Here is a 23,896-nt window from a genome sequence, read left to right as displayed (position 1 = left end):
TTTACCGATTTTTAATATTTAAATTATCTTTATTGTTTTTATTGAAAAATCGGTTGCTCTAGAAAATAAATTAGACCAAATTTAATTCAATCTATTTCCAAAACTGGTTAAATTTTCATATCGATCTGATTAAAGAAAAACTGGGAAAAAGCTCAATGAAAATGATTGGTATGGTCCAGAAAAAAACTGTATCGAGACACTGATGTAAGCGTTGAAGTTATTTCTAATAGACTCTTCCCGCTCTCTGATCCATCGAGAAGGCGCAGTGTTAAGGCTACTAGCCAACAGCCGTGGGCAGTTTCCCGGTATGGGGAAGTTAAAAAACGAGCAATTTGAACGAAAAAGAAGTTCCAAGTTCAATGGCAACTTGAGGCTGCCAACTTATTTTTCTTTCTTTCGGCTGGGCAGAGGACGTTTATCAGTTCTGTAGCAAAGCGTCTCGGAAGGCTGTACTGTGGTTGTTTCTTGTTAATTAGGTATCGTCATTTTGCAAGCCTACATTACAAGGAACATACTGAGGCTCCAATCTAATCACATTCGCAGAGGCAGAGCCCGCGAGGCTTTGTCTGCCCCAAGAATACAGGTCGTGAGTTTGTTCAGCGCTGACCGATAACGGAAACACTCCTTAAATGGTAAATCTCTTTTACTTTCGAACTCGACCTAAAAGTATACTAAACTCCGACTTTGTTGCTGGTTGAGAGGTGGATGGGCAGAATCAAGGGGCGCCACGTCAAACAACATTAATAGCAAGTGTAACAATCATTAACATGTGCATGTACAAACGGTATACGTAGCTGTAGGCTGGCAACGAAACTCGTGTAGTGTAAGGTAGACTGCCAGTCTCTATGTGCTGTAACAAAATGGTTTTCACTAGCGACGCAAGTACAAGCACAAGCAATAGGGATGACCCAAGTGAAAACGAAATAAGACGCAAACACAAGCACAAGCAAAATAATCCGAACATTCCAAATTGTTTAGGCGCGAGGTAATCTGGATCCAGTGTTTTCACTGGGGAAACATAACCACGTGTAACAAATACCCTTGTGCTGCGCTTGTGTTACGCCTGAGCGGTATTTCGTTCTCAGCTGTTGCAGCGCAAACGCAAGCATCAGCGCAAGCACAAGAAAAAGGAAACATTTTGATCCTTGTGCTTTTGACCGAAGTTTGGTCATTGTCAACCTTAAAAGTGAAGATAAAATTTTTTACATAAGTATAAATATAAAGCAAAGCAGTAAAAGTATGTACAGTAAAGTATGAAAATGCAAAAAAGAGTGTTAAGAACAATAAAATGCTTGCAAGAATAACATAATTAAAAATGATTAAAAACTTTCGAACTAATTGAGTCTGACTGTACTTTGAAACTTGGTCTCAGTTCATTAACAAAAAAAATTATAAATCAGACAGTTAAACTTGTTCTTGCACTTTTTTAAGGTGGTAAAATTCTTGATAAGATCCTTCGGCACATAAGAAAAAAATCCTAGCTCTGCAGGATTTTTTCTTCCTGGGCAAGTCCCTTGCACGAATTTATTTATTTATTATTTTCTTTTTTGTGGGGTGGGGGGGGGGGGAGGGGGGGAGTTGGAGGGGGAAATATTCTACTGCCGCAACCTTAAGTTGACACTCACCGCAATCTTAATGCCTGGAACAGGCTTCAAGGTCAACCAAATATTTTTCAACTTTTACACAGTCGTTTTGCTTTCCTGTCAAAATTATACTCGGGGGAAACATAACCATGTATCAGACACATCCAAGTGCTCTTGGCTGAAGTGGGGCGGCATTGCTTTTTTGGTTTGATGTTTAGGGAAATATCAATTTTATTGATTCATTACCCTGGCAATAAAATGCGTTCTTAGCATGCAGTGAATCAAGGTTTAAGCTAGGGTTCTGTGAGTGACCGTTCAGTAGCAAATATGGGATCGAAGGGCCTATTCAACTAGGGGGGTCTGAGGGCATTCCTTCCAGAAAAATTTGCAAAATTGAAGCATTTTTATTGCGTTTTCCACGATTTTCAGCCGATATATTTAAGCATTTTTGTTGCGTTTTCCGCAATTTTCAGCCGATGAATTTAATGTATCGATTGGACTTGAATGATAATTTTTTTTTGACACTTTAATTCTGATTCACACTACTTACAAACAATGGTACGTCTACCTACACTATTTACAAAGGTAATACACCACTAAAGTCCATTACATTACCGACAAAACGTTTTTATACAATTCAATTACTTACGCACTACTTACACTATATACAATTCAATGCAATTACAGGTGCTACTTACAACAATACAATTTGCATAACTTACTCTACAAAACAATACGATTACTTATTTAACTTACGATACCACTTCTTACACCGCTTACAAAATAATATGATTACTGATGCTACTTACATTCATATTAAAGCAATGAGCAACAGAATAAAAGATACATTCATATTAAAATAAAAAGGCAATAAAATAAGATGGGCATAATTAATTATATTGGAGTGAGCACCCATTTCTTTTCAAAGAAGTTTTTCTTGTTGATATTTTTTTCAGTTTCATATTTAATCTTAAGTTTTGATTGCAGTCCTTGAATTTTAGGAAGCGTTTGGCTTCTTCTGCAGTCCCACAAAAATAATTTTCCAATTACTATGAAATAGTTTAATAAATTTGATAAAGGACATTGTTTCAATAAAACTCCAAATAAAACGTTTTGTGCAGAAAGATGGATTGGCTGATCCGATAGATGGCACCAGTACGATTCGAAATCAGTCAAGAACGTTTTGGAGTGAGGGCATTCACAGAAAAGGTGATATAAATTCTCAGGTTCATCATTATAAAAAGTACATGCATCATTAATTCTAAATCCAATTTTGCATAGTTTGCTGTTAGTGTAGAGAATAGAATTAATTACTCTGTATTGGAAGGCCTTGACATATGACTCCAGTGCAACTGAATGTGGTAACGAGAAGATTTCTCTAAATTGTTGGGTTGTGAAATTAAAATCACTCTTCAATTTGTGGATAATATTAGGAGGTTGAGCTTTTTTTGAAACCAGCAGCGAGTAATAATCTTTGATTTTTTGTCTTTAATATCGAAAATTTTATTTTCAATTGTAAGGGATGTAGATGTGATTGGTGTATCTAGGCTGATTTCTTTTAAATGTGAAGGTATAGAATGACGGAGGCCCGCCCATTGTAGAAAATTGCTTTTGTCGATTTTGTTCAAAAAATAGTTATAGGAGTCTATTGTATCTAAGTTAAATAGAAGATCGTGTATGTAAATGATTCCCGACTTAAAGTAATTTTTATAATAAACCGGCTTGTTGTCTATTCGAATCTCTTTATTATTCCAAACAATATTTTTCCAATCACTTTCTGAAGCAAAAGATTCGCGGAACTCCGACCACCATAACAAAAGTTCGTGGTAGAATTGAGAACATATCGTGTAATCAGAAACTTCAAAATTACAATTAAGAAAGAACAGTCCTCCTACGGACTCTAACAGATGAAGTAAATACGTCTTCCATGTTGCATTTGGATCATTAAATAGTCGTTTTAGCCAGGCCAACCTCAAAGATTTCACCATGCTTTCCAAATCTATCATTTTTAGACCGCCTTTCTCATAATTGTTTTACTGACACGCGAGTTACTTTGTCTGTACAGACTTGAATGTTAATGCGTCGTTTACTTTGTCGAAAACCTAAAATAGATTGAAACAATAGCTAGATTGAAACAGCCCATACTAAGGGCGTCAGTTGTAAAATCACTCCTACATTTCTAGGCTTTCAAAACACGGTATGTGCTTGCAAACGAATCAAGCTGGCTGGTTGTTAATAGCACATTTTTTTTTTTTAACACTTTTACGCCATGGTTATCCGTAAGGGTTTCTCTATAAGGGTGTTTGGCTACAAGCGTCTATGATGAGGTTGCTACGCACAAAATGTATCAGCCTTGAAAGGGAACAATGTCGATTTTCCTAATTGTGGAGAAAACCATGTGAATGGGGGTTCCACCGTAAGAAATTAAAACTGCAGTATAAAGTGACTGCCAAGTTGCCATTCAGACGGGTACAGTTTGTAAGCCCGACATTGCAATTCACTCTGCAGAAATTTTTTTCCCTCACTTATTTGCACAATATTTTTTGCACTCACCCTCCCTTGCATGAATTTTTTTTTTTTTGCTTTTTCCCCACCCACCCCCATCACTTTTCTAATGGTCCGTCCCTAATTAAATAATTAACCTACAATTAGAACTGTAACTCTTTATTAAATATTTATTTTCCAAATTTATTTCCAATAGTGAATACACTAATCCAGAACATGGAACTACACACCTTTGCTGCCATTCTTAGATTTTACGAAACCACGACGAGATAATAATGCTAAAACAGATTTAGAAACATTGCAATCACCTGTGATCACGAAATCAGAGGTTTTGTTGACGATGATTTCAACTAAATTTACCTTTCCTAAGATATCGGCAGTCCCCCAAATCATCTACGAGAGTCAAAACTGCTGTCTGGTTCGTCCCAACGCCCTCGTAGCCTACAGCTGCATTCGCTTTTATTCGCTGGATCTCGGAATTTTTCCTCCTCTGTAATGGACTTGCGGACGATTTGTGTATTGGTGGGAGAATAAGCGGCGGTAATATGTCTGACAATGTCCTGGTGCGTTTAAGCTTCTCCTCTTCTGCAATGCGACCTGGATTCTCTGTAGCCCTTCTCACTATGTCTCCATCTTTTTCGACTGTTTCTCTCACGGTCGCCTCCTTTCCTTCATGTACATCGCGGTACTGCACTGGACATTTCGATCCCCGCAACTCGAAACTGGATGGCCCAAGCTCGGAATAACTCCTGCAGCGCGGGGTCGAAAATTTTCCAGATGCGCCGATTTGCAAATCCGCCAGTCTTTGCAAGGCCGAGTCATTGCACATTTCCGAATCACGACCATTTTTTCCAGAACGTTCTTTCATTTGGGATTCAAACTTCTGAAGTAAAAGTTTCTGCTTCTGTTGCTGAAAGTCCAGTTCTTTCGCTATTCTTTCCTTATCCAGCTGCCGAGTTACTTTGCCCAGCGCAATTCGATCGTTGGTGTTTTTCGTTAAGACATGTCGCACCAAGCCCCTTGATATCTTCCGCTGGTTTGGATTCTCGTCCAGAAGATTGCTCCTAGCTTTCCTAGCTTCCATTTGCAAGTTTACTTCACAGTGGAAAGTTCAGTTATTTTGCTTTAAGTAGCTAACTTCCACTTAATTATTTCACTCTCGCGTCCCTGGTTTAACCAAACGTCTGTCTTGTGTAGACAGACACTACAATGATATACGTCAAGATTTCACAACATGCTAATCAAACTGTCATCTAAATCACGCTGAAAGACAAGCCCACACCCAAATTGATGTCAAATCACTTTTATTTTCAGAATAGCGAGAGCACGAAAAAATGACTGCAACAGCTTCAAGTCCCTGTCAACAAAAAATCTTAATATGCAGACGCAAAAATATTTACTTTCCAGTGCGGCCTCTTTGTTTCAGATGGTATTTTGCTGGAGTAACTGCTTAATTGTGGCTTGGAAATAATAGTTCTGCCATTTTTCTCGATCCATTGACTACTTAGACTTACGGTGATTGATCAAGAGTTGTCTCCCTAGATCCTCTTGCACTGATGAACCATTGTTGTGCGAGTTCGAAAACAGCAGTATTAAAACGTTTAAAGCCTTGACTCCACTGGAATGAAGCGGTGAAGGAAGAGGTAATTTTGATTATTTGGATACGTCATTTGATTAGCAAACAAGCTTTATTGAATATCAAGGACTGTCTCGGCCCCCGTCCCCCGCGCGATAGCTAGTAAAAAGTATAATGATTAATTACTGAGGAGGAATGCAGGAAATCATCTTCCCATCGCTCCCTGCGCTCGCGCTCCTCACTCGCTTCCAGCTCCCGCTCGCACCCTTTTTCTCACTGCCAGTCTCCCAATCGCCCTTTGCGCTAAGAAAAAAATAAGAGAAGCCTGTGGAGAAGGCAGACTTTTAAAACTAGTGAGGTGAGCCTAAAACAGGACTATTTTTTAGCACTGTGGTATTCAAGAGAGTTATCACTACTCAGTCACAAACTTGATTTAACAACCCCGTGACAGGTTTACATCTATTTTTCGTCTCTTAGAAAGGAAAATGATAAATGCGCTTTACCATCCTCTATCCTGCTCTCCCATCTAAACCATCTTGTCGTTAGGCATTCACTCTTGTATCGGTGAGCGCGTAAAGCTTGGAGCTTGGGAGGTCGGCAAAGTGCTAAGAGGGCTATTCTATGACGTCACTGCACTCTTCACGACCAAGTTCGGGCTCAACTGGCCCTATGAAGGCCCTATGAAAACTGCATCTAAATAATTAATTAAGTGGGACAAGAAAAATGGATGTAAAACCGAAGAAGAAATGAGCCGTGACGTGGCCCTCCTGCTGTGTGTGGTCAGACACCCTTCCGTGTTCAGACAATACGGGTCTGACAACATTGGGATTTTATTCAAGAAGACAAAATATGTCAAATGCGCACACAACTCGCTCGCAGTTGTCATTTCACAAACATGCGCAGTAGATATTTTTTTTGTTTGTTTGTTTTGTTACAAGAATATAGGGATCTTAGAAGGTGTTAAGAGATGTACACGGAATAGCAATGTCGAAACGATGATCACGGTGCTATTTTCAACTTACCAGGAGTACATTAATCCTGATTCGCAAAGGTACACTATATGTGCTACGCTCTTCCAAAAGTACACCTGCTCACTGCCTGTCTGGCTAGTGCTTGTTGCTTAAGTTGTTGGAGAATCTTTGGACATTAATACAAATATTTCTCATGGTCATTTTATATTTATCTTCATTTTAAGTATTAGATGTCCCTAATTAATAGGCTCCCTGCTTTGGCAGTCGGCTGGTACACAATGTAGTTTTGACACACAAATGAAGTGGTTGAATTGTATTGTATTGAAGCCAAGTGTTTTCTGTACTCGGTGTTTTGTACAACTCACAAGTGTTTAGTTTACACTGAATCCTCCGATCAAACTCATAACAGGGCCAGTGATGCCCCATCGTAGCTTGTGACGCATTTAAGGTTTTGCTGCTATGATTTGTTTTGTTGCCATGGTGATCGAAGGCAGCATTTTGCATCTCAATTTCTCGAACCCTCATTTTTTCGATCCTCCCGATAACTCGAACCAAAAGCCGTTTCCTTCTCCTTAGTCGAACATTGCAATTTTATCCCCGATTTCTCGGACTAGTTTCGAACCAATTTTCGTTTCCATGGAGGTTCGAAAAATCGGGATTCCACTGTATTGTTATTAGCGGTTCACACACAAGGAACAAGGTCGAAAATGAGTAAATAAAACGCTTTCCCGAGATTGAGATTTCTTTCACTAGCTATATCAAGTAGTCGTAAAAAACAGCAGAGTAACAACAATTGTTAAAAAATACGTTGGGAGATCACGTAGATCGAATTAATTAATTAATTTCCTGAAGGCATTCATTCATTTGTTTTCAGCAGTCTTCCAGTTCAAGAACCCCTCCAGTACAGTTATTTCAGAGAGCAGCTTGCTGGATGGTCTTGGTAGTCTGAAAAATATGCCGTTGTTGCTGATCTACTGTTTTTGTGGCGCTTGTCATTCGTGGTATATCAGACTTGCTTCAGACTGTCCTTTCACCAGTTATGCTCAAACCTCATCTTTACGCTTCTTTAGATACTAAAACACCGTTCTTTGTGAGTACTTTGCTGTTCTACGAACTTGGCAGAAGTCCCCTGGGCTGGTAGAATCAGAGAGTGCCGCCATCGTTTAACTCTCATTCGCGAATCATTCAAGTCGACTGGCCTCTTATCTCTTCCCTTCAGAGCTTGAATATTCTGGCGGATAACTCTCAAAGACTTTTGCATTTCCTTTTCGAAGTCCATCTTCGGGTTTATAATAGTTATGTCTTTGCGTATTGCCGATGCTGTTAATTGGACAGACTTCGCTGTGATTTAGAGGATTAAAGTTGAACTGAAGCAGAGTTAATAACATTCCGCGGAGCATTTGATTTTGAGCCTATTCAGTTGTTAATGAAGCTATACAATATTTAAGTAATTGATTCGAAATTAATTGTTTTGAATAGGTTTCCCGACCAATAGAGGGCTCTCAATGGCGGTGTGTCGGTTTAGATACGTCATTTTCGGTTCGGCGATTAACCAACTGCATATAAGATGCTTTTTAGTTACTTGCTTGAGGGTGAAAGAATTAAAAGAAAATTAACATCTAGCCAAGAAACACTGAAATCAACTTCGGAAACATAATGGTCTTTGTCATTCCGGCCCAAAAGCTCTGCCAGGGAACCATAAAGCCACTGAGAGTCGAGATGAATTTAATTAATCAGTTAATTTACTATTTGAAATAGTTTTGGCTGTTTGTAATGTTCACGGTATGTGAACCGTCTTATTACGGCACGTGATGAAAAACGTGCATGCAGGTACGTCGGGAACGCGTGTCGAAGAAGTAGTTCTCGCCCCGGTGTGTTGGCACATTAGACCAGGGACAATCAAATGGTTCGGCAAGATATATGTGATTTATTAACTATGATCGTTAGCTAAAAAATAGGCGAAGTTAATAAGTAGTGTCCGTGCCGGATTAATCTTATGACTGACTGACTCTCATTAACATTCCCATGGAATTGTATTGATTAAGGTGATTGTAGTGATTAAGGTGACTGACTACAGTTTTGAGGAAGAAAAGTAATTCAACTTTTAACTCTTGTAAATTTACTGTTTGCTTAAGATTTTAATCCGTCAACTTAGATCGACCGAGGGCTTAAGGGAAGACTGGGCTTTACAATTTGTGTCTATCATACACTTAATATTAGAAAGTCGATAGACTGCATTGTCTTCTCGAATCGACCTGACCTCTCTATGCAGACTTCTCTCTTATTAATAAATGTCTAATAAACAATAAGATTATGAGCTCGAGATTTCTATCACGCATAGAAATCGAGAGCGAATAATCTAATTGTTTTAGTAGAAATCTTCTAGTCGTTCAATACTTTATCTAAATCCTCTTCACACCTCCAAAACGCAAAGAAGCGGCTGCCATTTTGTTAACAAGGGCAGACTGCTACGCTACCCTCTATCTATCCCAGAGTAGCGTAGCCAATCAGAGAACGGCATTCGTGATGGAACGCTAGTAGATTTATACTAATACAAAATATAGCTTTGGCCATATTAAAACACGTGGTTTTAATTATCTAGTTCAAGATTCATCTTGTCCGTGACGTCATGTCACAATCACTTCCCTGCTTAATGACGTCACTCGACAGAGCATAAAAGACATTTGTTTTGGTTTTGAGGAGTTGTGGCCTGCGAGAGCATCCAGTTTCATCGTCTCTTATTTCACGCGCCGTTATTTTCGGCGGAGACTTGCGACAGCCGGAGTTCGCAGGCTATTTTAGACGAGTTGCAATTTGAAACCGATCAAAGAATCTAAACAGGCGCCTGTAATTCAGGCTTGTAACTCGAAAGTCGAATCAACCATGGTTTTTCGGTCTTCCTCTGGTCATCATCAGTCATCACCATTAGTATTAGTTGTGACTGCTGTTTGCTTGATGCTGTTCAACTTGACGTTCCTGGTGTTTGTGTCCCGAATCAACAGTCGAATAGCAACACTCGAAAAGGAAAAGAGCGACGTCTGATCTTCCTCTCTGATTAATGATCAAAAATCGAGACGAGACTTGACGGATGTTGGTGAGGTTCGTGAGAGAAACAAGCGCGCCATTCAAACCTCGCTACGAGAGCTTAGCAGCAAAGTGGAATGGTTAGAACAGAGGTAAAGGAGCTGGATATTGCGTACTTGTGTAAAACAATACGTATTTGTTAAAGGTCAATTAACTTCCTTAGTGTGTTTGTGAAGCTAAAGTTGTGAGCGTCACCCTTGTTCAGACCAAAAAATGAAAACTCCGCTCGCCGCGGGTGTTGACCTAAGAAAATCAAACATAGATTTCAACAATAAAGGTTCTTTTAAAGAAAAGAGATCAGCCGAGGCTAGAGCACTGAATTATGGCGGTTATTATAGCAAAGTCAAATTGAGAGGATCCTTTAATTAAAATGCTTAAATTCATTTTTACTTTCTTGTTAAGGGTTCTGATGAGTTTCAGCCAGCCGTAGCTTGTACTCATATTCATGTTGTTCTGGCAGGCTGTTAAATGTGTCCAAACTGGAAACAGCCTCGGGGGATCCGTGTTTTCTGGCCGCATTTCGAGGTGGGTTATTTTGAGCCCCTTGCCCTCTTCCCGTTCTACGGTCCTTACCCCCAATCTCTCCTTCCCTTTTCCTCCACAACCGAAAGAGGAAATTACAAGGTGTATTGTGGCCTTACCGGCATATTCTGACCACCATTTCGAACCTGGTGCTTGGCCGCCTTCGTAGTAACAGATACTGATACTCGATAAGAACCGTAGCACTCCACTGATGGAAGCATGGCACACAAAAAAAAAATTAGCAGTAATTAACTGCTAACGTACTTACGTTTTGTTTGAACAAGCCTCACCCCCCCCCCCCCCAGCCACCACCATCTATTAACTGAGTCTCCTCTCCCTATTCTGGAGGCGTGGTGGCCTCATGGTTAGTGCGCTCGACTCCGGATCAAGCGGTCCGGGTTCGAGCCCTGTGGCATGGCCTGGGACATTGTGTTGTGTTCTTGGGCAAGATGCTTTACTCTCACAGTGCCTCTCTCCACCCAGGTGTATAAATGGGTACCGGCGAACTTAATGCTGGGGGTAACCCTGCGGTGGACTAGCATCCCATCCAGGGGGGAGTAGAAATACTCCTAGTCGCTTGCTGCTACAGAAACCGGGATAAGCTCCGGCCTGGTGGGCCACTTGGCTCGTATGCAGACTTTACCTTTACCTCTCCGTATTAACCCCCCCCCCCCCCCACCCCACCCCTCCGCCACCTCAAACTTGAAACAAGAGAAAATGGCCTGACCTGCTTGATTCACTCCAAGCAAGATTTTCGAAAAGGCTGTAACATGTATCAGTACAATGAGTAATATATAATGATAATAATAATGATAATGATGATGATAGTACAGAAAACAATAGTTAGTACAAAAAGTTAAAATAGTTAACTGAGCTATAAGGTATGCCAGGTAGCTGAGAACGTTTGCCTTTTGAGCGGTTTCCCTGAACTATTTCAAGTCTGACTCCATATCTGTAACAAGTTCAATTGTTTTGAGGTACCAAATCAGGTCGTGACGGACGAGATGGCAGAGATGGAAGAGATGGTGCAAAAGGGGACAGAGGGGAACCAGGCAAAATGGGACCTCAGGGGCCTGCTGGAGTAAAAGGTGAAACGGAATAAACAAGGTGATACGTTCAATACTCAGAGACGTTAGGAACTGTCTCTAAAAACTGTCATCACCAGGAATTAAAGATCGATAAGACAAAGGCCCTACCACACGCTGATAGTATTATTAAACATAATTATATCCTGACGCCCAAACACGTTCATGCACCCGAACACGAACAAAAACACGGACACGAACACGGACACGAGCACGGACACGGACACGAACACGAACACCGACACGGACACGGACACGGACACGGACACGAACACGGACACGAACACGCGCTTGTAGCGAAGGCTACACCCGTCCAGCTGGATACCCAACTTGGTATTTTATTATTTTGTTTTTGAGCGAAAGCTTAGGGTAGTATTGCGCGTCTATACAGTATACGCCTCATAGTCAAAATTAGGCTTTAATAAAGGCTGTTTGTTACCAGGTAACAAGGGACAACGAGGTAAATTGGGCTCCCCCGGAGTACCTGGCGATAATGACCATCACACCAATGTGACTACAGGGGTGGTGTACATTCGCTGGGGGCGGACATCATGCCCGGGGGACGCACGGCTGTTGTATAAAGGTAAGGCAGGTTTAGATTTAGGATGTAAGAACAGTGCACTTGAACAGGCAAAAACGGAGCGTCGACTCTAACCGGCAGACAGTAGCAGAGATCTTCCTTCAAATATTGAGACCCTTAGTTTCTTGTGATTACACAACAATCTCGCGTTGATTGTGCCTTCAGTGCCTTCGAGACAAGACATGCAGGTCATTTTCTGAGACTCATACTGATTTGTTAGTCAACAAGGCTTCAAATGCACATGTAGTAAACGAAAATAATTTTAGCCACAGAAGTGAAAGTCTCCACATCTCTTGTCAAGACGCTTTTGCGCCTTGTCTTGTGACTTGGTAGTACAAGAAAAGCGGGAGACTTAGTAGTAAGCTGTATTAGTTTATAATTCTTGTTTACCTTTTTCCATTATGGTCCTATAAAACATGATATGCTTTACAGTTATCAATATAAAATGTTTACTTTTTGGAACAATGAAGAATGTATCTACATAAATTTACTTGCACTGTGAAAACTAATTTTTAACATTTTAAAACAATTGTAATTCGATTTACAAGATTTCTGTTAACCTTAAGGAAAAGTAATGAACTGTTAGCAGTAAGAAAAGCCACCATCCCATTGAGATCCTCTTTGCATTCCCAGGTCGCATAGGCGGAAATTATTACAGTCACACTGGGGGCGGTTCGAACCATATCTGCCTTCCTGATCAGCCACTATACGCAAAGTACGATGACAGTTGGCAAGGTTCTTCTGCTGTGTATGGCGCCGAGTACGCCGTGAGTGATTTTAATCCGTTCAAGAAGCCTCTTAACAATTATGACGCCCCATGTGCAGTGTGCTACGTCGAGTCACGTGGTTCTCAGTTGATGATCCCTGCCAGGTATGATTGCCCCTCTGGGTGGACACGAGAGTACTGGGGCTACCTCATGACGAAGAGCTACTCGAGTAAGGGAAACACTGACTTTATTTGTGTTGATGAGGATGCAGAATATGTGCCGTTTACTCATGGAGCTCAAGGCGGAGTCAAGTTAACCCCGGTCCAAGGAGCCTGCTATGTGTTACCATGTGGCTGTTATGTTGAGGGTCGGCAACTGACATGCGCAGTTTGTACCAAGTAAAGAACATTTTTGAAATTAATTCATTGTGGAACTACCCCGTTAAAAATGTCAGTTTATCTTTAAGGAGGACGAGATACAATGTACTTTGAAAAATTACAAAATACACAAATTGTCAGAAACTAAGAAGATTGAAGATGCTGCTTTAATTCAGTTTGTCTTGCGTACTAATAATTGTTATTGCAGTTTCGCCATAGTATTAATCGAGTGGGAACCAAGCTGGGTGTGAACTTCAAACATCGTACGATTTTATTTTGTTTACACGGATAGAAATTTGACTCGAAAAAATGACAAGTAAATAGAAAATGAATACAACAATAATAAATGAAAGAAACTAGGCGAATAATAAAGAAAACCACAACAAACGCGACTTAAAGAACATCAACCAGAGTGATAAAGTAGAAACTGAACAGATCCTGGATACGTAGGCGATGCACAATTTGATAGAACGGATTTGCAAGCTATTTTAAAATCCGTAGCTCTTAAATTCGTAAAAGTACGCGCGCGAAAAATGTAAATTATTTGTCCCGTTGGGATATCGTGATTTGAAAAGAGAACGAAACAATAGAAAGCAACGCAAGAATGTCACAGTAATAAACATGGGCAAATTTAATCTTTGTAGAAGCTGACGCGAATTAAATTATTTTAGCACCGATAGAGAGTAATACTTCTGTCCAGCTGAAGATGGAACTGAAAAATTATTTAATAAATTATGGCTACTGAATAGATAAATCCCACCAATTTCGTTCGTTTTTGCCTGAGAAAACTAAGTATGGTTTAGCCTTTGTGGTAGCCGTTTCCTTTCCTTTTCCAGGCGGAGAGATCGAACATCGCTCCCTGCGGTCGCGCTCCTCACTCGCTTCCAGCTCCCGCTCGCACCCTTTTGCTCACTGCCAGTCTCCCAATCGCCCTTTGCGCTAAGAAAAAAAATTAAGAAAAGCCTGTGGAGAAGGCAGACTTTTTAAAACTAGTGAGGTGAACCTAAAACAGGACTATTTTTAGCACCGTGGTATTCAAGAGAGTTATCACTACTCAGTCACAAACTTGATTTAACAACCCCGTGACAGGTTTACATCTATTTTTCGTCTCTTAGAAAGGAAAATGATAAATGCGCTTTACCATCCTCTATCCTGCTCTCCCATCTAAACCATCTTGTCGTTAGGCATTCACTCTTGTATCGGTGAGCGCGTAAAGCTTGGAGCTTGGGAGGTTGGCAAAGTACTAAGAGGGCTATTCTATGACGTCACTGCACTCTTCACGACCAAGTTCGGGCTCAACTGGCCCTATGAAGGCCCTATGAAAACTGCATCTAAATAATTAATTAAGAGGGACAAGAAAATAGATGTAAAACCGAAGAAGAAATGAGCCGTGACGTGACCCTCCTGCTGTGTGTGGTCAGACACCCTTCTGTGTTCAGACAATACGGCCCTGATTCGCAAAGGCACACTATGTATGCTACGCTCTTCCAAAAGTACACCTGCTCACTGCCTGTCTGGCTAGTGCTTGTTGCTTAAGTTGTTGGAGAATCTTTAACATTAATACAAATATTTCTCATGGTCATTTTATATTTATCTTCATTTTAAACATTAGATGTCCCTAATTAATAGGCTCCCTGCTGCGGCAGTCGGCTGGTACACAATGTAGTTTTGACACACAAATGAAGTGGTTGAATTGTATTGTATTGAAGCCAAGCGTTTTCTGTACTCCGTGTTTTGTACAACTCACAAGTGTTTAGTTTAGACTGAATCTTCCGATCAAACTCATAACAGGGCCAGTGATCCCCGATCGTGGCTCGTGACGCATTTAAGGTTTTGTTGCTATGATTTGTTTTGTTGCCATGGTGATCGAAGGTAGCATTTTGCATCTCGATTTCTCGAACCCTCATTTTTTCGATCCCCCCGATAACTCGAACCAAAAGCCGTTTCCTTCTCCTTAGTCGAACACTGTAATTTTATCCCCGATTTCTCGACCTATCCGATTTTTCGAACCAATTTTCGTTTCCATGGAGGTTCGAAAAATCGGGATTCCACTATATTGCCATTAGCGGTTCACAACCAGGGAACAAGTTCGAAAATGAGTTAATAAAATGCTTTGCCGAGATTGAGATTTCTTTATAATAATAATAATAATAATAATAATAATAATAATAATAATAACTTTATTTGAGTGTCTAGTCTTCTAGCTAGCCTTAAGCTTACTAATCGGGGGCACTGTTAAAATTAAAATATAATATAAGTATAAAAACGATTCCTGTCTATTTACTATCTATATCAAGTAGTCGTAAAAAACAGCAGAGTAACAACAATTGTTAAAAAATACGTTGGGAGATCACATAGATCGAATTAATTAATTAATTTCCTGAAGGCATTCATTCATTTGTTATCAGCAGTCTCCCAGTTCAAGAACCCCTCCAGTACAGTTATTTCAGAGAGCAGCTTGCTGGATGGTCTTGGTAGTCTGAAAAATATGCCGTTGTTGCTGATCTACTGTTTTTGTGGCGCTTGTCATTCGTGGTATATCAGACTTGCTTCAGACTGTCCTTTCACCAGTTATGCTCAAACCTCATCTTTACGCTTCTTTAGATACTAAAACACCGTTCTTTGTGAGTACTTTGCTGTTCTACGAACTTGGCAGAAGTCCCCTGGGCTGGTAGAATCAGAGAGTGCCGCCATCGTTTAACTCTCATTCGCGAATCATTCAAGTCGACTGGCCTCTTATCTCTTCCCTTCAGAGCTTGAATATTCTGGCGGATAACTCTCAAAGACTTTTGCATTTCCTTTTCGAAGTCCATCTTCGGGTTTATAATAGTTATGTCTTTGCGTATTGCCGATGCTGTTAATTGGACCGACTTCGTTGTGATTTAGAGGATTAAAGTTGAACTGAAGCAGAGTTAATAACATTCCGCGGAGCATTTGATTTTGAGCCTATTCAGTTGTTAATGAAGCTATACAATATTTAAGTAATTGATTCGAAATCAATTGTTTCGAATAAGTTTCCCGACCAATAGAGGGCTCTCAATGGCGGTGTGTCGGTTTAGATACGTCATTTTCGGTTCGGCGATTAACCAACTGCATATAAGATGCTTTTTAGTTACTTGCTTGAGGGTGAAAGAATTAAAAGAAAATTAACATCTAGCCAAGAAACACTGAAATCAACTTCGGAAACATAATGGTCTTTGTCATTCCGGCCCAAAAGCTCTGCCAGGGAACCATAAAGCCACTGAGAGTCGAGATGAATTTAATTAATCAGTTAATTTACTATTTGAAATAGTTTTGGCTGTTTGTAATGTTCACGGTATGTGAACCGTCTTATTACGGCACGTGATGAAAAACGTGCATGCAGGTACGTCGGGAACGCGTGTCGAAGAAGTAGTTCTCGCCCCGGTGTGTTGGCACATTAGACCAGGGACAATCAAATGGTTCGGCAAGATATATGTGATTTATTAACTATGATTGTTAGCTAAAAAATAGGCGAAGTTAATAAGCAGTGTCCGTGCCGGATTAATCTTATGACTGACTGACTCTCATTAACATTCCCATGGAATTGTATTGATTAAGGTAATTGTAGTGATTAAGGTGACTGACTACAGTTTTGAGGAAGAAAAGTAATTCAACTTTTAACTCTTGTAAATTTACTGTTTGCTTAAGATTTTAATCCGTCAACTTAGATCGACCGAGGGCTTAAGGGAAGACTGGGCTTTACAATTTGTGTCTATCATACACTTAATATTAGAAAGTCGATAGACTGCATTGTCTTCTCGAATCGACCTGACCTCTCTATGCAGACATCACTCTTATTAATAAATGTCTAATAAACAATAAGATTATGAGCTTGAGATTTCTATCACGCATAGAAATCGAGAGCGAATAATCTAATTGTTTTAGTAGAAATCTACTAGTCGTTCAATACTTTATCTAAATCCTCTTCACACCTCGAAAATGCAAAGAAGCGGCTGCCATTTTGTTAACAAGGGCAGACTGCTACGCTACCCACTATCTATCCCAGAGTAGCGTAGCCAATCAGAGAACGGCATTCGTGATGGAACGCTAGTAGATTTATACTAATACAAAATATAGCTTTGGCCATATTAAAACACGTGGTTTTAATTATCTAGTTCAAGATTCATCTTGTCCGTGACGTCATGTCACAATCACTTCGAATTCCCTGCTTAATGACGTCACTCGACAGAGCATAAAAGACATTTGTTTTGGTTTTGAGGAGTTGTGGCCTGCGAGAGCATCCAGTTTCATCGTCTCTTATATCACGCGCCGTTATTTTCGGCGGAGACTTGCGACAGCCGGAGTTCGCAGGCTAGACGAGTTGCAATTTGAAACCGATCAAAGAATCTAAACAGGCGCCTGTAATTCAGGCTTGTAACTCGAAAGTCGAATCAACCATGGTTTTTCGGTCTTCCTCTGGTCATCATCAGTCATCACCATTAGTATTAGTTGTGACTGCTGTTTGCTTGATGCTGTTCAACTTGACGTTCCTGGTGTTTGTGTCCCGAATCGACAGTCGAATAGCAACACTCGAAAAGGAAAAGAGCGACGTCCGATCTTCCTCTCTGATTTATGATCAAGAAGCGAGACAAGACTTGACGGATGTTGGTGAGGTTCGTGAGAGAAACAAGCGCGCCATTCAAACCTCGCTACAAGAGCTTAGCAGCAAAGTGGAATGGTTAGAACAGAGGTAAAGGAGCTGGATATTGCGTACTTGTGTAAAACAATACGTATTTGTTAAAGGTCAGTTAACTTCCCTTAGTGTGTTTGTGAAGCTAAAGTTGTGAGCGTCACCCTTGTTCAGACCAAAAAATGAAAACTCCGCTCGCCGCGGGTGTTGACCTAAGCAAATCAGACATAGATTTCAACAATAAAGGTTCTTTTAAAGAAAAGAGATCAGCCGAGGCTAGAGCACTGAATTATGGCGGTTATTATAGCAAAGTCAAATTGAGAGGATCCTTTAATTAAAATGCTTAAATTCATTTTTACTTTCTTGTTAAGGGTTCTGATGAGTTTCAGCCAGCCGTAGCTTGTACTCATATTCATGTTGTTCTGGCAGGCTGTTAAATGTGTCCAAACTGGAAACAGCCTCGGGGGATCCGTGTTTTCTGGCCGCATTTCGAGGTGGGTTATTTTGAGCCCCTTGCCCTCTTCCCGTTCTACGGTCCTTACCCCCAATCTCTCCTTCCCTTTTCCTCCACAACCAAAAGAGGAAATTACAAGGTGTATTGTGGCCTTACCGGCATATTCTGACCACCATTTCGAACCCGGTGCTTGGCCGCCTTCGTAGTAACAGATACTGATACTCGATGAGAACCGTAGCACTCCACTGATGGAAGCATGGCACACAAAAAAAATAATTAGCAGTAATTAACTGCTAACCTACTTACGTTTTGTTTATTAACTGAGTCCCCTCTCCCTATTGTGGAGACGCGGTGGCCTCATGGTTAGTGCGCTCGACTCCGGATCAAGCGGTCCGGGTTCGATCCCTGTGGCATGGCCTGGGACATTGTGTTGTGTTCTTGGGTAAGATGCTTTACTCTCACAATGCCTCTCTCTACCCAGGTGTATAAATGGGTACCGGCGAACTTAATGCTGGGGGTAACCCTGCGATGGACTAGCATCCCATCCAGGGGGGAGTAGAAATACTCCTAGTCGCTTCCTGCTACAGAAACCGGGATAAGCTCCGGCCTGGTGGGCCACTTGGCTCGTATGCAGACTTTACCTTTACCTCTCCCTATTAACTCCCACCCCGCCTCCGCCACCTCAAACTTGAAACAAGAGAAAATGGCCTGACCTGCTTGATTCACTCCAAGCAAGATTTTCAAAAAGGCTGTAACATGTATCAGTACATTGAGTAATATATAATGATAATGATAATGATGATGATGATGATGATAGTACAGAAAACAATAGTTAGTACAAAAAGTTAAAATAGTTAACTGAGCTATAAGGTATGCCAGGTAGCTGAGAACGTTTGCCTTTTGAGCGGTTTCCCTGAACTATTTCAAGTCTGACTCCATTTCCGTAACAAGTTCGATTGTTTTGAGGTACCAAATCAGGTCGTGACGGACGAGATGGCAGAGATGGAAGAGATGGTGCAAAAGGGGACAGAGGGGAACCAGGCAAAATGGGACCTCAGGGGCCTGCTGGAGTAAAAGGTGAAACGGAATAAACAAGGTGATACGTTCAATACGCAGAGACGTCAGGAACTGTCTCTAAAAACTGTCATCACCAGGAATTAAAGATCGATAAGACAAAGGCCCTACCACACGCTGATAGTATTATTAAACATAATTCTATCGTGACGCCCAAACACATTCATGCACCTGAACACGAACAAAAACACGGACACGAACACGGACACGGACACGGACACGGACACCGACACGGACACGAACACCGACACGGACACGAACACCGACACGGACACGGACACGAACACGGACACGGACACGGACACGAACACCGACACGGACACGGACACGGACACGAACACGGACACGGACACGGACACGAACACCGACACGGACACGGACACGAACACGGACACGCGCTTGAAGGGAAGGCTACACCTGTCCAGCTGAATACCCAACTTGGTATTTTATTTATTTTTTTTTTTTTTAACGAAAGCCTAGGGTAGTATTGCGCGTTTACAGAGTATACGCCTCAAAGTCAAAATTAGTCTTTAATAAAGGCTGTTTGTTGCTAGGTAACAAGGGACAACGAGGTAAATTGGCCCCCCCCGGAGTACCCGGCGAAAAGGATAATGAACATCACACCAATGTGACTACAGGGGTGGTGTACATTCGCTGGGGGCGGACATCATGCCCGGGGGACGCACGGCTGTTGTATAAAGGTAAGGCAGGTTTAGATTTAGGATGTAAGAACAGCGCACTTGAACAGGCAAATACGGAGCATCGACTCTAACCGGCAGACATAGCAGAGATCTTCCTTCAAATATTGAGACCCTTAGTTTCTTGTGATTACACAACAATCTCGCGTTGATTGTGCCTTCAGTGCCTTCGAGACAAGACATGCAGGTCATTTTCTGAGACTCGTACTGATTTGTTGGTCAACAAGGCTTCAAATGCATATGTAGTAAACGAAAATAATTTTAGCCACAGAAGTGAAAGTCTCCACATCTCTTGTCAAGACGTTTTTGCGCCTTGTCTTGTGACTTGATAGTACAAGAAAAGCGGGAGACTTAGTAGTAAGCTGTATTAGTTTATAATTCTTGTTTACCTTTTTTCCATTATGGTCCTATAAAACATGATATGCTTTACAGTTATCAATATAAAATGTTTACTTTTTGAAACATTGAAAAATGTATCTCCTCCATATATTTACTTGCACAGTGAAAACTAATTTTTAGCATTTTAAAACAAAGGTAATTCGATTTACAAGATTCCTGTTAACCTTAAGGAAAAGTAATGAACTGTTAGCAGTAAGAAAAGCCACCATCCCATTGAGACCCTCTTTGCATTTCCAGGTCGCATAGGCGGAAATTATTACAGTCACACTGGGGGTGGCTCGAACCATATCTGCCTTCCTGATCAGCCACTATACGCAAAGTACGATGACAGTTGGCAAGGTTCTTCTTCCGCTGTATATGGCGCCGAGTACGCCGTGAGTGATTTTAATCCGTTCAAGAAACCTCTCGACAATTATGACGCCCCATGTGCAGTGTGCTACGTTGAGTCACGTGGTTGTCAGTTGATGATCCCTGCTAGGTATGCATGCCCCTCTGGGTGGACACGAGAGTACTGGGGCTACCTCATGACGAAGAGTTTCTCGAGTAAAGGAAACGCTGATTTTATTTGTGTTGATGAGGATGCAGAATATGTGCCGTTTACTCATGGAGCTCAAGGCGGAGTCAAATTAACCCCGGTCCAAGGACACTGCTATGTGTTACCGTGTGGCCCGTATGTTGTGGGTCGGGAACTGACATGCGCAGTTTGTACCAAGTAAAGAACATTTTGAAATTAATTCATTGTGGAACTACCCCGTTAAAAAAATTAGTTTATCTTTAAGGAGGACGAGATACAATGTACTTTGAAAAATTACAAAACACACAAATTGCCAGAAAGAAGATTGAAGGTGCTGCTTTAATTCAGTCCGTCTTGTGTACCAATACTAAGCATAGGGAAATTTAATCTTTGTAGAAGCTGACGCGAATTAAATTATTATAGCACCGATAGACAGTAATACTTATGTCCAGCTGAAGATGGAACTGCAAAGGCTGCAAAAATTAGTTAATAAAATAAATCCCTTCTTTCGTTCGTTTTTACCTTTTTTCTAAGCATGGTTTAGCTTGCGTAGCAGCCGTTTCTTTTCCTTTTCCAGGTAGAAAGATCGAACAAGCGAGCGAGCAAGCGGGCGAACGAAGGGGCGTGTCTAAGGTAAGCAAAGAAAGGGGAGAAATTGGAAGGGAATGCGCGAGAAGGGGAAGGAGTGGGGACCTTATTTTTCACATTCGCTCGCAGTTTCGTTCCCTTCGAGTGCTTTTTTGGAAACGCTTGCTGCGCAGGCTAAGCATGGTTGAGGAAAGGTAAGTGTTCGCTGACATCTTAACAAAATTACTTTGTATTAGTCCATGTTACATACGCTATTTAGAAAATAGCCCTATGCGAATACGCGTGCTGATTGGTTTAAAATCGTGTTACTATTAAACAATTAGATTATGAGCTCGAGATTTCTATCGCGGATAGTTGATGAGGGCGCAACTAAGTCTACTAGTCGTTCAAAACTATATCTAAATCTTCTTTGAAAACACTTCGAAAACGCCAAGAAGCGGCCGTCATTTTAATTTGTTACCAAGAGCTCACTGCTACAATATACTCCCTGTCTATCACAGATAAACAATAGAGTGTTTCTTTCGAGGAACTATCGGCTGATAGTTGCCCCGCGGAAATTTGATGTTCTTAAAACAAATATTTGCCCGAGAAGCGAAGCTTCGAGGGCAAATATGCTAGTTTTAAGAACATGAATTTCCAAGGGGCAACTATCAGACCGACAGTTCCGAAACATAAACACCCTATTGTCTTTATTGTTCACCACTAAATTTTCTTCCGCGCGCCAGTTCAAAAATCATGTTGAATTTTTCAACTTTTTTAGATGAAAGCCGTGAACGCCAAATGTAAAATTTGAAAAACAAAACAAACAAAAACCCTTTTAATACAATTTCAATTGTTTACTTTCTATTAGCCCGCTTGTTTACAGAAATAGTTTCACGGACGAGTACTATCCATCCGGGTACTTTCCTCGGACGGGCACTGTGGGCTGATAGTGTCTCTCCGCGGATGAACACTATCGCGTCACGTAATCAATTCAAACCAATAAGAATCAGAGAAAATTTAGTGGTGAACTATTAAATAGATAGTGGGTGGCGCAGCCAAATAGGGAACGGCATTCGTGATAGAACGCTAGAAGATTTATACTAAAACTCGCCTTTTCTTATGCATGCTACAGGTGACCAAAAGACTGATCGGCTAGAATAGCGGTATTTTTAGTGAATGTCCCAAGACCTTTTAGTAAGGATTGTCATGCCGCCTTACAGAAAAACGTAAAAATATTAATATAATTACAGGTTTTCTAGTCACTTGCAACGTCCAACAGATTTCAGCTACGGGAACATTTGTGTTTTGTTTGTCTTTTAATCCATAAACATTGCAGTAATTGGATTTATGTATCACTAGGAATTGAAGCCTATGAAACTTAACGACGCCAAGTAAACTCTCGAATTTGCACTGGGTTAGGTCCATTTTCGATATGGCAGATTTTGCTTCTGCCAAAACTATCGTATCGATGATTTTCAATATTAACTACCAAATAAAAGGATATTTTACGATGATACTCACTTAACCCTTGAATATCGTTTTTAACCGTTTAGTCAGGTTTTTTAGCTGCCATGACGCTAAATAAAATCAATTCTTTCTGGCTGCAGTGAAAAGTTGGATGTTAATTACGGGCGAAGCCTAGAAATGGACCTTGATCAATCATAGGCGTTGCGGACCATTTTACCACCGTTTTTGCACCAAAACTGATAACGTTGTTTTTCGATTTGCAACGTCGGAATGTCGTCGCTATCTAATCCTGACCATTGTGCGGAAAGGGCTAGCCTAGCACTACTATCTACTTATCAAGAATATCTGATGACATGTAAATTGATGACGTCACAAGTGGTGCAAAGGGTACGACCATTAATTACGCATATATGCGTAGTTGGTGTTCAAAGGGTTAACATGCCAGAAGCATTGATCTTTGTATTGTATTATTGAGTCGCTCTTTTACATTTTTGCCTGATGTCATTATTTCCACCTATTCCCGGCCAGATTTGAGACACGATCACCAATTTGGTCTGGCGGCACAAGTATACAGTTGCATCAAAGGCTAGCATTGGATAAATAAAGGGAAATCACGAAACGTTTAATATAACCGCAAAGAGCAAACAACAAGCCTTTAGATTAAACGCTTAATAGCTTTCGCCGAGGAGGCAATAATTCAAGGTTGCGCTTATATATAAAGGATACAGAGGCATATGAAGGAAATAAGGTATAAAGGTTAATCTACAGTCAGGATATACAGTTCATATAGTTCGTCGGGTAATGATGACGTTTCATCACTGAATGCCCGCACGGAATTGTCGGGTAATGATGACGTTTCATCACTGAACGCCCGCACGGAATCATTGGGTAACGGTGACGTTTCATCACTGAACGCCCGCACGGAATTGACGGGTAATGATGACGTTTCATCACTGAAAGTCCATACGGAATCGTCTACGAGTTTTTTTGCGGCGATGTTTTTCTCGCAGTTTTCTTTCGCGTAACGCATGACGGACTAAGCGGAAGAGGGACTACTCGTAGTCTAGGAATCGTTGGGT

The 23,896-nt window shown here is 40.9% G+C and overlaps 3 protein-coding genes across 5 annotated transcripts; 2 read left to right on the top strand and 1 right to left on the bottom strand.

Annotated features, from left to right (window-relative positions):
* Positions 1–2,553: 2,553 nt before the first annotated feature.
* Positions 2,554–5,316, bottom strand: LOC110060313 (uncharacterized). Its single transcript, XM_089289009.1, has one exon. It carries the CDS (start codon positions 5,170–5,172, stop codon positions 4,435–4,437), a length of 738 nt encoding a protein of 245 aa, XP_089145135.1. The 5' UTR covers positions 5,173–5,316; the 3' UTR covers positions 2,554–4,434.
* Positions 5,317–9,302: 3,986 nt separating this feature from the next.
* LOC110060232 (uncharacterized) lies at positions 9,303–13,749 on the top strand. Of its 2 annotated transcripts, XM_020766981.2 has the most exons (5): positions 9,682–9,811; positions 10,180–10,244; positions 11,219–11,329; positions 11,769–11,909; positions 12,540–13,749. In XM_020766981.2, the coding sequence occupies exons 3-5, from the start codon at positions 11,299–11,301 to the stop codon at positions 13,013–13,015; spliced, it is 648 nt and encodes a 215-aa protein (XP_020622640.1). In that variant the 5' UTR covers positions 9,682–9,811; positions 10,180–10,244; positions 11,219–11,298; the 3' UTR covers positions 13,016–13,749. The 2 variants fall into 2 exon arrangements, with proteins under 2 accessions (XP_089145138.1, XP_020622640.1); XM_089289012.1 differs by having other exon boundaries at positions 9,303–9,811; positions 10,122–11,329.
* Positions 13,750–17,251: 3,502 nt separating this feature from the next.
* On the top strand, positions 17,252–22,340 carry LOC110060282 (uncharacterized). Of its 2 annotated transcripts, none has more exons than XM_089288991.1 (5): positions 17,252–17,701; positions 18,071–18,135; positions 19,074–19,172; positions 19,724–19,870; positions 20,504–22,340. In XM_089288991.1, the coding sequence occupies exons 1-5, from the start codon at positions 17,409–17,411 to the stop codon at positions 20,980–20,982; spliced, it is 1,083 nt and encodes a 360-aa protein (XP_089145117.1). In that variant the 5' UTR covers positions 17,252–17,408; the 3' UTR covers positions 20,983–22,340. The 2 variants fall into 2 exon arrangements, with proteins under 2 accessions (XP_089145117.1, XP_089145116.1); XM_089288990.1 differs by having other exon boundaries at positions 19,062–19,172.
* The last annotated feature ends 1,556 nt before the right edge of the window (positions 22,341–23,896 follow it).

The sequence above is a fragment of the Orbicella faveolata genome, unplaced genomic scaffold, assembly GCF_042242905.1.
Source record: "Orbicella faveolata isolate gen_17 unplaced genomic scaffold, um_ofav_v1 contig_2, whole genome shotgun sequence".
Taxonomy (NCBI): domain Eukaryota; kingdom Metazoa; phylum Cnidaria; class Anthozoa; order Scleractinia; family Merulinidae; genus Orbicella; species Orbicella faveolata.
Note: the sequence above shows the minus strand (reverse complement) of the source record. Positions and strands in the feature narration are given on the sequence as shown.

Excerpts from the sequence above, each read along its gene's own strand:
- LOC110060232 (XM_089289012.1), top strand. The coding sequence starts at position 11,299 with ATGGGACCTCAGGGGCCTGCTGGAGTAAAAG. Across the intron at positions 11,330-11,768 it reads GGGGCCTGCTGGAGTAAAAG|GTAACAAGGGACAACGAGGT; the intron begins GTGAAACGGAAT and ends GTTTGTTACCAG. Across the intron at positions 11,910-12,539 it reads CGCACGGCTGTTGTATAAAG|GTCGCATAGGCGGAAATTAT; the intron begins GTAAGGCAGGTT and ends TTGCATTCCCAG.
- LOC110060313 (XM_089289009.1), bottom strand. The coding sequence starts at position 5,172 with ATGGAAGCTAGGAAAGCTAGGAGCAATCTTCTGGACGAGAATCCAAAC.
- LOC110060282 (XM_089288990.1), top strand. The coding sequence starts at position 17,409 with ATGGTTTTTCGGTCTTCCTCTGGTCATCATCAGTCATCACCATTAGTA. Across the intron at positions 18,136-19,061 it reads TTTTCTGGCCGCATTTCGAG|GTACCAAATCAGGTCGTGAC; the intron begins GTGGGTTATTTT and ends GATTGTTTTGAG. Across the intron at positions 19,173-19,723 it reads GGGGCCTGCTGGAGTAAAAG|GTAACAAGGGACAACGAGGT; the intron begins GTGAAACGGAAT and ends GTTTGTTGCTAG.